The sequence below is a fragment of the Aethina tumida genome, chromosome 2 (assembly GCF_024364675.1).
Source record: "Aethina tumida isolate Nest 87 chromosome 2, icAetTumi1.1, whole genome shotgun sequence".
NCBI lineage: Eukaryota > Metazoa > Arthropoda > Insecta > Coleoptera > Nitidulidae > Aethina > Aethina tumida.
This window is the reverse complement of record NC_065436.1, coordinates 3,194,385-3,207,848: the sequence shown is the minus strand read 5'-3', so window position 1 is coordinate 3,207,848 and position 13,464 is coordinate 3,194,385. Positions and strand designations below refer to the sequence as shown.

At 27.8% G+C, this 13,464-nt stretch overlaps 2 protein-coding genes and 5 non-coding genes across 7 annotated transcripts in view; 4 read left to right on the top strand and 3 right to left on the bottom strand.

Moving 5' to 3' along the window:
* The window catches only part of LOC109598870 (valine--tRNA ligase), a 48,211-nt gene extending 39,889 nt beyond the window's left edge, over positions 1 to 8,322 (top strand). The window contains exons 12-15 of the mRNA XM_049962728.1: positions 7,083 to 7,268; positions 7,330 to 7,447; positions 7,851 to 8,167; positions 8,219 to 8,322. Of these exons, the coding sequence (XP_049818685.1) occupies positions 7,083 to 7,268; positions 7,330 to 7,447; positions 7,851 to 8,167; positions 8,219 to 8,278 (681 nt within the window). The 3' untranslated portion in view covers positions 8,279 to 8,322. The remainder of the gene's footprint in view (positions 1 to 7,082; positions 7,269 to 7,329; positions 7,448 to 7,850; positions 8,168 to 8,218) is intronic.
* Trnap-ugg (transfer RNA proline (anticodon UGG)) lies at positions 3,950 to 4,021 on the bottom strand. The gene has a single exon. It is a non-coding gene; the product is annotated as a tRNA-Pro (tRNA).
* Positions 4,188 to 4,259, bottom strand: Trnap-ugg (transfer RNA proline (anticodon UGG)). Its single transcript has one exon. It is a non-coding gene; the product is annotated as a tRNA-Pro (tRNA).
* Trnap-ugg (transfer RNA proline (anticodon UGG)) lies at positions 4,426 to 4,497 on the bottom strand. Its single transcript has one exon. It is a non-coding gene; the product is annotated as a tRNA-Pro (tRNA).
* On the top strand, positions 6,190 to 6,261 carry Trnap-ugg (transfer RNA proline (anticodon UGG)). Its single transcript has one exon. It is a non-coding gene; the product is annotated as a tRNA-Pro (tRNA).
* Trnap-ugg (transfer RNA proline (anticodon UGG)) lies at positions 6,428 to 6,499 on the top strand. The gene has a single exon. It is a non-coding gene; the product is annotated as a tRNA-Pro (tRNA).
* Positions 8,323 to 11,201: 2,879 nt separating the features above from the next.
* On the top strand, positions 11,202 to 12,345 carry LOC126264546 (peritrophin-1-like). Its single transcript, XM_049962965.1, has 4 exons — positions 11,202 to 11,395; positions 11,486 to 11,527; positions 11,732 to 11,950; positions 12,007 to 12,345. The coding sequence occupies exons 1-4, from the start codon at positions 11,386 to 11,388 to the stop codon at positions 12,234 to 12,236; spliced, it is 501 nt and encodes a 166-aa protein (XP_049818922.1). The 5' UTR covers positions 11,202 to 11,385; the 3' UTR covers positions 12,237 to 12,345.
* The last annotated feature ends 1,119 nt before the right edge of the window (positions 12,346 to 13,464 follow it).

Below are 13,464 nucleotides of genomic sequence, written 5' to 3'. Positions count from 1 at the left end.
AAAGCAGATTGGAATAAACTAAAACTGAATTAAGAGAGAGCGTCGCCGTCGTCGGGCGAATTTAATTTCTAGATTAGAGTTTTCTTGCGAACGATTCGATATCGCGTGGCAGGAACTCCGCGAAATTGAATATTGAAATGTGAAATGGAGTAAGCGAATGCACGGCTTCGCATTCCGCATGCGAATTGTCTGTGCATTTTGTTTGAACGGGGTGGTTTCTTTGTCATTGTTTATCCAAGACTCTAGACTTCTGATTCTTGTTGTTTGTCGTGTTCTCATTCAAACTGGGGCTGATGCAGATACCTACGTAATAAAATTCCTGATTTTAGTCGTTTAATTATTGTTGATTTGTTATATTACGTATAATAATAAAGTAATATATGATGATTTAACAAATTTTATAACAACTATGTACAATGAATATTAAAAACAACAATCAGCTCTCGAATGTGAAAGAAAAAAATGGACAGTATCAAAAATAAATGAATATGAATACATAATAATAATACACATCTATAAAAATTAAAAAAATTAAGATTTAATAAGTTAACAAAAAATAAAATTAAGTTTATAAAAACTAAAATTAACCACTTAAAGAAAATATGTTAATTGAAATTTATAAAATATAAAAAATTAAGCTTAAAAAATCAAATTATTAATTTAAATTTTAGAAAATTAAAATTGACCAATTAAATTAATGAAAAGGAATATCTTTAATTTTCAAAATTTAAATTTAAAAAGTTATTTATATACCCATGAAATTAAAATAATTAATACTATTAATTTAAATATATAAAACATAAAAATTAAAGTGAACCTTAAATTAAATAAAATACATTAATTGAAATTTTTAAAAGATAAAAAATTATCATTATCAATTTGAATTTATAAAATTACAATAATATTAGAAAATTTAAATTTACCAATTCAATTAAAAAATAAATAAATTTAATCTAATTTTATAAATTAGATTTGAAAGTTAAAATTAATCAGTAAGATAATAATAAAATTATCAATTTAAATTTATATAATAAAATTTTAAAAATTTGAGAAATCCTTTAAATTTATACAAATTAAAATTTACCATTTAAATTACAAAATTCTATTAAGTAAAATTTTTATAAATTTTACAAAAAATTATAATTTACCAATTAAATAAAATAAGAAACGTAAATTTATAGAATTTATAAATTTTGCAAATAATAATAATAATATCAATTTAAATTTATAAAACTAAAAACTAACTAAAAAATATTAAAACTATCAAATTAAATGTATAAAATTTTAAAAAAATAAGTGTAAAAAATTAAATTAAAATGATTATTAATTTGAATTCATAAAACTAAAAAATTAGAATTATAAATTTAATAAATTAAGCTTAGAAAATTAAAATTACAAAAATAAATAAATAAAAATAGTAATTCAAATTTATAAAATTTAAAATTAAAAAAAATGAAATTGTCACTTTAAATTTAAGAAAAAAATAAAATTGTCAATTTAAATTTAAGAAAAAAGTAAAAAATAGACAAAAATTGAATTTAACATATTAAAATTATTAATTTAAATTTATAAAATTTAGCTTAGAAAATTAAAATTTACCAATTAAATTAACAAAAACGAGATTTTGTAATCAAGATTTTCAAAATTTATTAAAGTTTTATTAGTAAATTAAAAAAATTAAAATTACCAATCAAATTATAAAATTAAAACATATTAATACATTATATTAATAAATTAGCCGATTAAATAAAAATTAAACAAATAAAATAAAATCAATAATTTAAATTTATAGAATATTAAAAATGAAAATTAAGATTAATTATTACATTAAAAAAATAATGAGTTTAAGAAATTAAAATTAAGCAGTTAAATTAATACAATTAAAATTTATAAAAATTAAAATCAACCACTTATTTATTAAAATATAAAAAATTAAACTTAAAAAAGTCAAATTTAAATTTACAAAATTAGAATAATATTAATAAGTTAATCACTTTATGATTTTCAAAATTTATAAATTTAAACTTAAAAAGATGAAATTTACTAAACAAATTTAAATTTATAAACATAAAAATTAAAATTAACAATTTAAATTAAAGGAAATATATATACTGAAATTTATAAATTATAAAAAATTATAATCATCAATTTAAATTTATAAAATTAAAAAAATAAAAGAAAATACTATTTAAAAAAATTAATAAGTAAGATATAGAATTTATAAATTATGCAAAATTTAATAATAAATTTATCAATTTAAATTTAATAAAAATGACTAATTGAAAATTTAATAATTCATAAAACTTAAAAAGTTAAATAAATAAATAAATAAATAAAATTGTCAATTTAAATATAAAATAAAAAAATAATTCTTAAAAATTAAGATTATGTAATTAAATTAAAAAAAAAATAAAATTTTTAATTTAAACACATTTTCCACTTTTTTATAAGTTAAAATATTTCATCAATAGACAAAGCTTTTGAAGTACTTACTTTTTATAGACATATTAAGGTTTACGAAAGCAAACCAAATGTAAAAGAATCACTTCATTTGTAACAGCTTACAACGCTCTCACACGAAGTACAATAGCTAACTAAAAGCATTATAATTTTAGGGGTTGTCTTTAAAACATTTAATAGGAAAAACCCTAAGTAACATGATGTAATCATGTGACACCATAAAGTAGGATTTTCGGAATTATTCTAATCGATAATTGGTCTTAGAAGTGTTGCCGACACATAATGCCGTTCGGGCATAAGACATGATACCTATGTTAAAAGAAAAAATTTCGAGGAGTTTACCTGTGGAAGATATTCAAGATAAAATTCTAAATTAAATATTTCAACATTTTTATTCTTAACATTGCAGAGATTGACAGATTATGGTAAATAAACATTCCATACTTTTTTCCACCATTGTATTTGTGTTTATTTACTTAAATGATGCCTTAAGAAATTAATAAAAAATGTAAAATTACAAAGTTTAAAAAGGTACAAGTATAAAATGACAAAACCTGATTGTATTACTTATAAATATAGTCGTGTTTCTATCTAATCTTGTCCTTGACTACAAAAATGAATTCAATTTTATAAAATCCAATTAAATTATTCTAATATATTTTAAAATACATTTCCGTTGTTCCAGCAAATATTAAATTTGATCTTATTCCTAATAAACCTGAACGGAATTAAGTTGTTGTGTGCAAATATTTCGGTTCAGTTTTCTTGAGGGAAATCGAATATCGAAGGGTAATATGACAAAATAAAAATTCTGCGGACTCGCATTCCCGCATTTCGTTCAGGAATCATATTTCCAGTGCAGTTTCGTAAACGGAGATATTGTTTTATGTACTTACGCGATTCACCAGTCAAGACGACATTTGTATATTAAACTGCGAGAAATCAAATTTATTTCGTGTTTGTTGAACTGTTTTATTTGATCGGAAAAGTGTTTTGTTTTTGTTTAATTAAAATTATTAAATTCGCTATAATGGTTTAATTGGTTTCAATTAATTTAATTAAGAATGAAGATATCAGCTAATATAAATAAATCTGATGTATTTTGATTACTCTTAATTGGCCTGTTTGAATTTAAATTCTTTTACATAAATTACCTTTTTGTAGCAATAAAATTTAAACTTTGCACTCAAAGTGAAATGGTATTTAATAAATTAGTGAGTACAATTAAAGAAATTATAAAAATTAATTTAATTACTAATTATGTAAATCATTTTGTCTTTATTAAGTAAAGAATGTTAAATTACATGTTAATTAATACAAAATTGAGCCATTATATGTCCATATTTGATTGATATCCATAATTTGTTGCTAAAGTTACAGTAAATAATTTACTTTTGTCATTAATTTTAATAAACACTTTTGATTTTAATAATGGTATTAATTATTTAATAATAATCAACTAACTGTTAATAAAATGTGACAAAAATTTGGGCTCAACCGGGATTTGAACCCGGGACCTCTCGCACCCAAAGCGAGAATCATACCCCTAGACCATTGAGCCGACATATTTGATTAATTTCCATAATTTGTTGCAAATTAGTAATAAATAAAGTTACAGTAAATAATTCGATTTTGTCATTAATTTTAATAAACACTTTTGAATTTAATAACCGTATTAAATATTAAATATAAATCAATTAACAGTTAGTAAAATATGACAAAAATTTGGGCTCAACCGGGATTTGAACCCGGGACCTCTCGCACCCAAAGCGAGAATCATACCCCTAGACCATTGAGCCGACATATTTGATTAATTTCCATAATTTGTTGCAAATTAATAATAAATAAAGTGACAGTAAATAATTTGGTTTTGTCATTCATTTGGATAAACACTTTTGATTTTAATATTCATATTAAATATTTAATAATAATCAATTAACAGTTACTAAAATATGGCAAAACTTTGGGCTCAACCGGGATTTGAACCCGGGACCTCTCGCACCCAAAGCGAGAATCATACCCCTAGACCATTGAGCCGACATATTTGATTAATTTTCATAATTTTTTGCAAATTAATAATTAAGTTACAGTAAATGATTTGATTTTGTCATTAATATTGATAAACATTTTTAATTTTAATAACCGTATTAACTATTTAATAATATTCAATTAACTGTCATATTATGGTCAATATTTGGGATCCTTATGTGGTCAGTTTCCATAATTTCTTGTAAAATAATAAATCAAATTATTAAATGTATAATGTCTATTATTAAATTAAATAATCAATTAACAGTTATTAAATGATAATTAATCAAATTATACACAAGCAACATTAATAATATTTACTTTATCAGTAACGTTAAAATTAAAACACGAATGTTAAAACAGATATATGGTATATGATAATAAAAATTGTCTATATATTCAATATATAAAACTTAATAAAGTTATCTAATATAATTAATTTTCAATTAATGTCAGAATGATTTTTTACGACTTGTAAGAAATTGCTTTATGATTATATTATGAATATGTTTTTATTCTTATCTTTAGTAACGTATGAAATAATAAAAATAAATTGATTGTATTGAACAAACAGATTATATCTAATAGTATATTTTTGATATTCTATTAATTTAATTATTAAATTATTAAGAAACAAGATTTTACAGCAAATTATAATTTATTATTTTAATAAAATACGTCAACATAATCGTGTCAAAAAGAAAAAAATTAAATTAGAAATAATTTAAGACTATAGATTTTTTGGATTCTTTACATTCTTTAAATTATTTACATTCTTTACATTCTTATTTTACATTCTACATTCTTTTCTGCTCTTTATATAAATAAAAGTAAAAGGGAAAGGAGAAAAGAAATTATTTGGCTGTGTCGAGTTAATAACCTACTGAATATGCTTGACACACATTTTACATTCCAATGTGCAACGAAATACACTATATTTTAAATTGCAATCAATTACGTTGAATTTAATGTGATTAGCTGATATTAATTTAATTTTATATAATTTTAGATTAATATGTAACAATCTCAGTAGATCATTTGTAATTTATATATCAATAAATCTAAAACAAGAATAAATTATAATAAATTATAATTAATTATTAAAATTATAATATTGTCGAAGTGATAATGGGAAAAAATAATTTACCATATTTATTAGTATTGCTAATTTCTTTAAATTAACTTAAATTTAATTACAAACCACATATATCTAATTGTGTACAGAAGACAGTATCTACAAATGCACAGTTCCATGTAATTCGAATGTCTCCTTAAAATTATCACAACTTTCAATTAACAGGATCTGAACAGAACGAACAACTGCTCCTGATAATTGAATCGGGAGCCCCTCATTTATTTACCGGGCGACGGAAGGATAATTGCAAGCTGCATCCATTTTCAATTTTCCGTGAAAATTCAAATGTTCCGAACGGTTGCCTCCCAGCTACTCACACAAATTAAATTATGATCGTTTCAGGTTAGGAAAAGGAGCGGAAGAAATACTTAATTTGCGATTGAGGCATGGATAATAATCAAATATGGCGGCTTAATGGTTACATTGGGTGCAAACTTTTACCATATTTTAATAACTGTTTAATATTGCAATCAAAAGTATGTATCAAAATTAATGACAAAATCAAATTATTTGCTGTAACTTTATTATTAATTTGCAACAAATTATGGAAATTAATCAAATATGTCGGCTCAATGGTCTAGGGGTATGATTCTCGCTTTGGGTGCGAGAGGTCCCGGGTTCAAATCCCGGTTGTGCCCAAAGTTTTGCCATATTTTAGTAACTGTTAATTGATTATTATTAAATATTTAATATGAATATTAAAATCAAAAGTGTTTATCCAAATGAATGACAAAACCAAATTATTTACTGTAACTTTATTTATTACTAATTTGCAACAAATTATGGAAATTAATCAAATATGTCGGCTCAATGGTCTAGGGGTATGATTCTCGCTTTGGGTGCGAGAGGTCCCGGGTTCAAATCCCGGTTGAGCCCAAATTTTTGCCATATTTTAATGACTGCTCATTGATTATTATTAAATATTAAATATGAATGTTAAAAATTAAAGTTACATTTATATATAAGTTGTAACAAATTATGGATATTGATCAAATATGAAATATAAAAGTATTAAGAAGTGTTTCAATAAGTATTAGATTCATTGTATATTTTATCAAAAGACGAATAAAGTATATTTTAGTTAGTTTAGTTTAGTTAAAGATTCATTGTCGTATAAAACAGTCATGAAAGGGTTTATTGGCCCACAAGTATTCTCCTATTTTGATAACAGCAAGATAATGTTGGATAAAGAGGTGTTTGATGTCTTTAAAATCCCATCCATTATAATTTGGGATTTGAAGCTGTCGTTACAGGGACAAAAACCGTCTCACTAAAAAAACTAAGTATCTACGTGCCGAGGTTTCATTAAACGGCCCGTGTAACTCCACCGACCGACCCGAAATCAATCGATACCCAAGTGACAATACGGGCAACAAACAGTCGCACCTTACTCGTCTAATGGATGTTCCGTGTAGTCCGTACCGTCGTCCGCAATTCACCGTTGTCTTCCTTGTTGCAGGAGAGCATTAAGCGTGGACTGCGAGTGCCCGGATCGCCCGGAGCCGCCGGTCACGTTTGGACTTTGACCGGCGTCCTCGACCTGGGTCTGAGGAGTCTGGCGCCCTTCATGCCCACCCTGGCGGAGCACCTGCACCGCAGTCTGCCACTACTTGGAGGACGCGAGAGGAGCACATACTTTCCACAAGTAATGCATCATCGTAAACCCCAATTTTGCATCCCCATTTACACTCAAACCACTTTTTCAGCCGCTGAATACACGGGACGAAGCGCTGGAACGAGAAGTAACTGAAATAATGGAAGTGGTGGTGGCCATAAGGCGTCTGAAGAAGATTTTTAACGTGCTGGGTAAACACCAACCGCAAGGTATGATTTGCAGCCCCTTTTTTCCACGCCAAGACATCTGATCCTCGCCTTTATTACATATCCAATAGCAACGATCGTAAATATAATTACCTCAGCCAGACAGACAAAGGGTCATAACTTTAACGGCTGCTTTATGCCTAGAACTTGTTAACAAATTTACGTAACACGAAACGACCAACTCGATTTCTGCGAGCTGTAAAACTGTTTCAATTAACAACTTAATAAAAGCGAATCATTATTCTCGGGCTTTACTTCAGATCCGCTCACATTGTTTCGTTCTGTACTCTCTAGGAAATTAAAGTTGGACGATTCCGGACTGTTTAAATAGAAAAAGCTTTGAGAGATTTTAATGGTCCCTCCCATTTCGTGCTCAATACGTGACTTTATGAAGTAAAATTTGCAGCTCATTTATTCAGTAACAATCAAGTTTTCACCAAGTTCTTGGAGGTTATTGAGGACAACTCTGCCTGCCAAGTCCACGTGCATGAACCACTGACGGAACTACAACTGAACAACACCATTAAGGATAAAGTTGGTGACGTAACAATCGAGTTGGTGGTACCGGAAGAATTACTACAATCACTGGTGGCAGACCTTCCAAAAATGGAAAAGAAGAAGGAGAAGCTACTCAAGGAATTAGAGAAGATGAACAAGATGATATCCGGAAGTACCTACAAGGTCAACGCCACACCTGAGGCTCAAGAGACTCATTCCAAGAAGGTTGTCTGAACATTTTAAATTAAATCATTGAATATAATTGTTTGCTTTTAGATTGCAGGCTTGGAGGAAAAATTGTCGAGGATAAACTACATCCAGAACTTAGCCAAGTAGTACCCCTGTTTTGTATTATTATTTTCAATAAATTATTTAAGGAATATGTTGTTTTATTTATTGTATTTGACATATGCAACACACTGTTCAGACAGTAATTATCATGTTAATTAATTGAAGGCAACGGAACAAATAAATGAAAGCTTCGTCTACATTTTAATTTAATTAAAACTACAAACATAACAGCACATTTATCCGAAATTAAAACGTAAGAACAAATTACTTGCTTCTGGTTACTCCATTTCACATTGCTGAATGATTAATCAGTAACTAAATGAATGCGTGTTTATGCACGAGAATTGCCCAGAATGAATTTCATTTAAAGCTCCCGACGTCCAGATTTGCGTTTTAATTTTCTACGTAATAAATTAATTTTAATTTAGCAAATTGTTTTCTTTTCCGCCCGAACGGACGCTGTTTTTGGAGAGTTTAATTCCATTATCACATCTTAACTAAGCCGTTTGTGTGATCGTTACGACCGTATTAAATTGATTTATGGAGCGTAGCCTGAGACGCTGGGGAAGGAGCAGTTTAAACTTGCGATTTAGGTTTTTTTGGATGAAATATGCATGTTTCTTTGAGTAAATCAAGTTAATTTAAAGTAAACTAATATTTAATAAAATAATCAAACTTTTTGTACTGACTAGAGAACATCATCTTTGAGTAAAAGGCTTAAGACTTTTTTAAGTAGTGTTCCACCAAGTTTACAAGCTTCAACTCATCGTCCAAGTGTCTAATTTCTTCATTGGAGACGTTGTTCATCTTAAATTGATTCATAGCCCAAAATATTTTTAATTTTGATGTAGAATAGGAACAAAATCTATTTTTCTAAATCTAAAATAAATTGTTTCCTGTCTATAATAAGTTTAATTTGCAAACTAGTTGAAACTGTATTTGTACGTGTTAATTAGTAATTAAGCACAGAAGCAATTAGATTCGGGTAATCTATAAATACCGGAAGTTTGAAAAAAGGACCACACCATCGGCCCGCCTTTATCTCAATTTATGCGGATAGACAAAACTCCTTGCCGGAGATGCATAGCATAGATATCCTATTTCACAGCAGCAGACTCAATTCACCGGAGAGTGCTAAACTTAAAATCGATTTGCTGTGGAAATTGAAAGGTTTAAATTTTATTACCGGCCCTTTATCACTGGAAGTGGTGCCGGTGGAGGGAAAAAAAAAACCTGTAACACTTTTTGGAGACCTAAGATTTAACCTTTAACCGTATTTGGGCCGTAGTGGAGCCGATATACCGCTATTTCTATTAGACGATTGCTCTTTATCGGAGTTTATGCCGTGCAATCTTTTATTTCTTTACAGCCTGCATCTGCCGGGCACGTCTTTAGGTGTATTGGTGTTTGAACTACTTTTTTACACGGTGTCATTGTGACTCCATAAAAGGGACAAAAGAAATGGACGTTTAAACATTCAGATTTAGTTAAAAAAATTAGATTAACTTAGTACGTCTCAGAATAACGAACAAACATGGAAAAACCCCTAAACGTATATTTCTAAGAATGTACATCAGCAAATGAACTTATCATCAATCAAAATCATAAGATAAAAATTAGCGATAAGTTGAATACACAATCTCAAGATAACGAGTTGATATTTTATCAAATTAAACATTCTTAAAACAATGTCAGTTTTATACAGGGTGTGATCAAAATTATTTTTAATGTTTGAAGAAAATTAAAATAAACATTAAAACTGATATATCTTAAAAACGTATGTATCAAGAGCAACGTTTTTTTCTAAAACGTGAAAATAATATGAAAAGCTTAATAGTTTTAAAAAATATTCGGTGGCCCCCCAGAATCTACGCTACTGTATCATTATGAGAAAAGTTTAATATACTGAATTGTGGGTATGTATTTTAGGTTAATCCATACCAAATTTGAACACGATTGAACCAAAGGTTACGGAAATATGATAAATAAACAATTTATTAAATTTAAATTTGAGGGACTGTATTTTTTTCAGGCGTAACTGTAGGACAAAATATGTAAATTTGTTAATAAAAATAATCTATAAGGTGTTCTATAAGGTGGTCAAAATTTAGGACTAATATGAAGAAGATCTTAATAGTTTTTTCCACCATCTCCATAGGGGAACCTTATTCAAAAAGTCCCCCAGGTCCTGGGGCATGGACACCATCTCCATAGTAGAAACCTTCTTCAAAGAGTCCCCCAGGACCTGGGGGATGGACACCATCTCTATAGTAGGAACCTTCTTCAGAGAGTCCCCCAGGACCTGGGGCATGGACATCATCTCCATAGTGAAACCTTCTCCAAGGAGTCCCCTAGGACCTGGGGCATGGACATCATCTCCATGAAACATTTTTCACAGGGTCCCCAGGACCTGGGGCATGGACGGAAGAAGATACAATACCTCAAATATAAATTTCAAAAATTTTCAGTTTCAATGTTTGAAGAAAATTAAAGTGAACATTGAAACTGAAATAACTCAAAAATGGCTGTGACAATCAAAATTAATCAAGAGTACTTTTTTCTTCCAAATTACGTATAGAATACGGAAAGCATAATAATTTTAAAAAATATTAAGTGGTGTAGAAAATAGGAAGAAGGAAATAGGGGACATCCTAGAATCTACGCCACTGTAACAATATGAAAAAAGTTTATTACACTGAATTGTGGGTATGTATTTTAGTATAATACATACCAAATTTAAATACGATTGGTCTAAAGGTTACAGAAATATGAGAAAAAAACAATTTTTAAAATTTAAATTTGAGGGGCAGTATTTTCATATATATATTTCAGGAATAACTACTCCTAAATATTGACTTCTCATTTTAGAAACATCTTGAATAAATTATGTGTTCATCATAAAAAGTTTATAACAAATTTTTTGATCACTATTCTTTTATATTAAATTTTTAATAAAAATATAGTAAAACATGCTTTTTTGTATCATTTATCTAAATAATTATGACACAAAATAATATATAATAAGGAAAACTAGTTGGTATTAAAGTATTTATTATATCGTTCATATCATTTTTTAAATAAATCCAACAAATATTCTAATCTTGATGTATAAACAGAGATGTATGCTCGTGTCTAGGCCAGTATACTGAAAAATGAATCCAGGTAATACTGCAATATTAATATTATTATTATTATTATTATTATTATTATATTATAATATCTACAAAGAAGTTAATGTGCATCTTGTTTAAGGAAAGTTATTGTTGAGTTTTGGAATAATCACGTGTAGTGTTTGTAAGTATCGTAACTACTTTATCATAATTTAATGGAGAAGAAACTTCTTGTACATTAATATGTAATGTGATACTTGAAGGTTTAAAGTAGTCCATGGTACTTGAAGACCTGAGACCACCCTTACTTTAATTATTAACTTAAAACTAACTGAACTAACATAGACAGTGACCAATATTAAAATAAATTTGTTGTTTATTTTGGTAGATTCACAAAGCACAACTGATTTGTCCAAAACTACACAGGTAGTGGACCCAATATGCAAAGGATACGACTTAGATAAAACCACCTTCTTGGCCTACCCAGACGACTGCTCCAAATACTACGTATGCTATCAAGGAACAGCCATCCCCTTCGAATGTCCATCACTCCTTCAATGGAACGACGACACCAAATCGTGTGATTACGAGGAAAACGCTCCCTGTGGTAACTATTTTGATTAATAAATAATAAACTTAAAATTAAACGTTGCTGATTCGTAGGCTTACAAGAGACCAACTCGTTGGAGGACGCACCGGATAAAATTTGCGAAGGTTTACCATTGGATGAAGTGACATTTTTATCGAATCCGGAGGATTGTTCCAAATACTACGAGTGTTACCAAGGGGTTGCCAACAATTTTGAGTGCGAGCCACCGTTGCTGTGGAACCCAGACATTGATCAATGTGATTTAAAGGAAAATGTCACTTGTGATCGAGATATTTTGTTGTAAATGAAACTTGAATCTATTGATTTTGGTACCATTTATGATTTAATGTGTATAAAAGTTTTATTAAAATTTAGTTAAAGGAAATTAATTATAATAAAGATAAGTAAATGGACATGAAGGTGTACGTGTAATTACTATAGAGAAAATCTTCATTTTTAATTAATATCCATAGATATTTAATTTTATGACGGATTATTATTAAGCAAATAATAAATAAAAGATAGTAAGTTTCTGAGAAAATATAAGGTGTTCCTTAATCTTGTATACACAAATATTAATTTAGACTTAAACACTGCTTCAAAATTTATAATTTTTTACAGTTTTAACCAATTGAAAATATAAAATTTATATGTGAACACAAATACCGTATAAATAGTTAATAAAATTAATTATGCATCTGTTCAAGTGTGTCATTTAATTACGATAACACATAATATTTATTTAAAATTCATCTTTACCATTATTTAGTATGGATTAGAATATAATCAAATTTAAGATCTACTGTGAGTTTTTAATTGAAATCTGTAGAAGAGTTTTGGTGGTGCCAAATAATAATAACAATATTGAAATTAATGATTTTTGCTCAATTTATATCATAAATTTATTTTTAATTTTAGGATATATGGACTCAATTTTGATTAGAGCAAATTAAAAGCTTTGGTTAAATAACACGTTTTCATAAACCTTTATTAATTCTGGTCATTAAAAAATGAATCAATCGATTTTAATGAGTAATAGTTCAAATGTTGTTAATGATGTTAAAAATATTTAAATCCACCTCCAGATAGGTTTTGACTATTTTTTTCATGTTGTACTATTACATTCTACTGTCAAATAAAGTAATAAAAAGGTTGTGATGCCCATCTTATTGATGTTGGGATGAATCCATAGATGGCCAGCTGCCAGTTCAGACCTTAATCCAATAGAACATACCTGGAACATTCTTGGGAGACATTTAAATGACCATTTGACCTTCTGAATAATTGAGAGGGTGTGGAGAGTCTTCTACTCAAAATATGGGAGAATTTGGACCAAAATGAAATTCTAACCCAGATTTTGAGTATGAACAGAAAATGTGAGGCTGTCATTCGTAGTAGAGATGGAAATACCCCATATTAAGTTCAAAATCTAAATCATCACTTTAAATATATACTAAATCAATCCTTTATTTTCTGACACAAAGAATTTGATTCTTAATTTCTTACACTGTAAGATTCCCAAAATAAACAAT

Bases quoted from the DNA above. Each gene is read 5' to 3' on its own strand.
- LOC126264546 (XM_049962965.1), top strand. The intron at 11,528-11,731 runs GTAAGTATCGTA...TTATTTTGGTAG, and splicing joins AATAATCACGTGTAGTGTTT to ATTCACAAAGCACAACTGAT. The intron at 11,951-12,006 runs GTAACTATTTTG...GCTGATTCGTAG, and splicing joins CGAGGAAAACGCTCCCTGTG to GCTTACAAGAGACCAACTCG.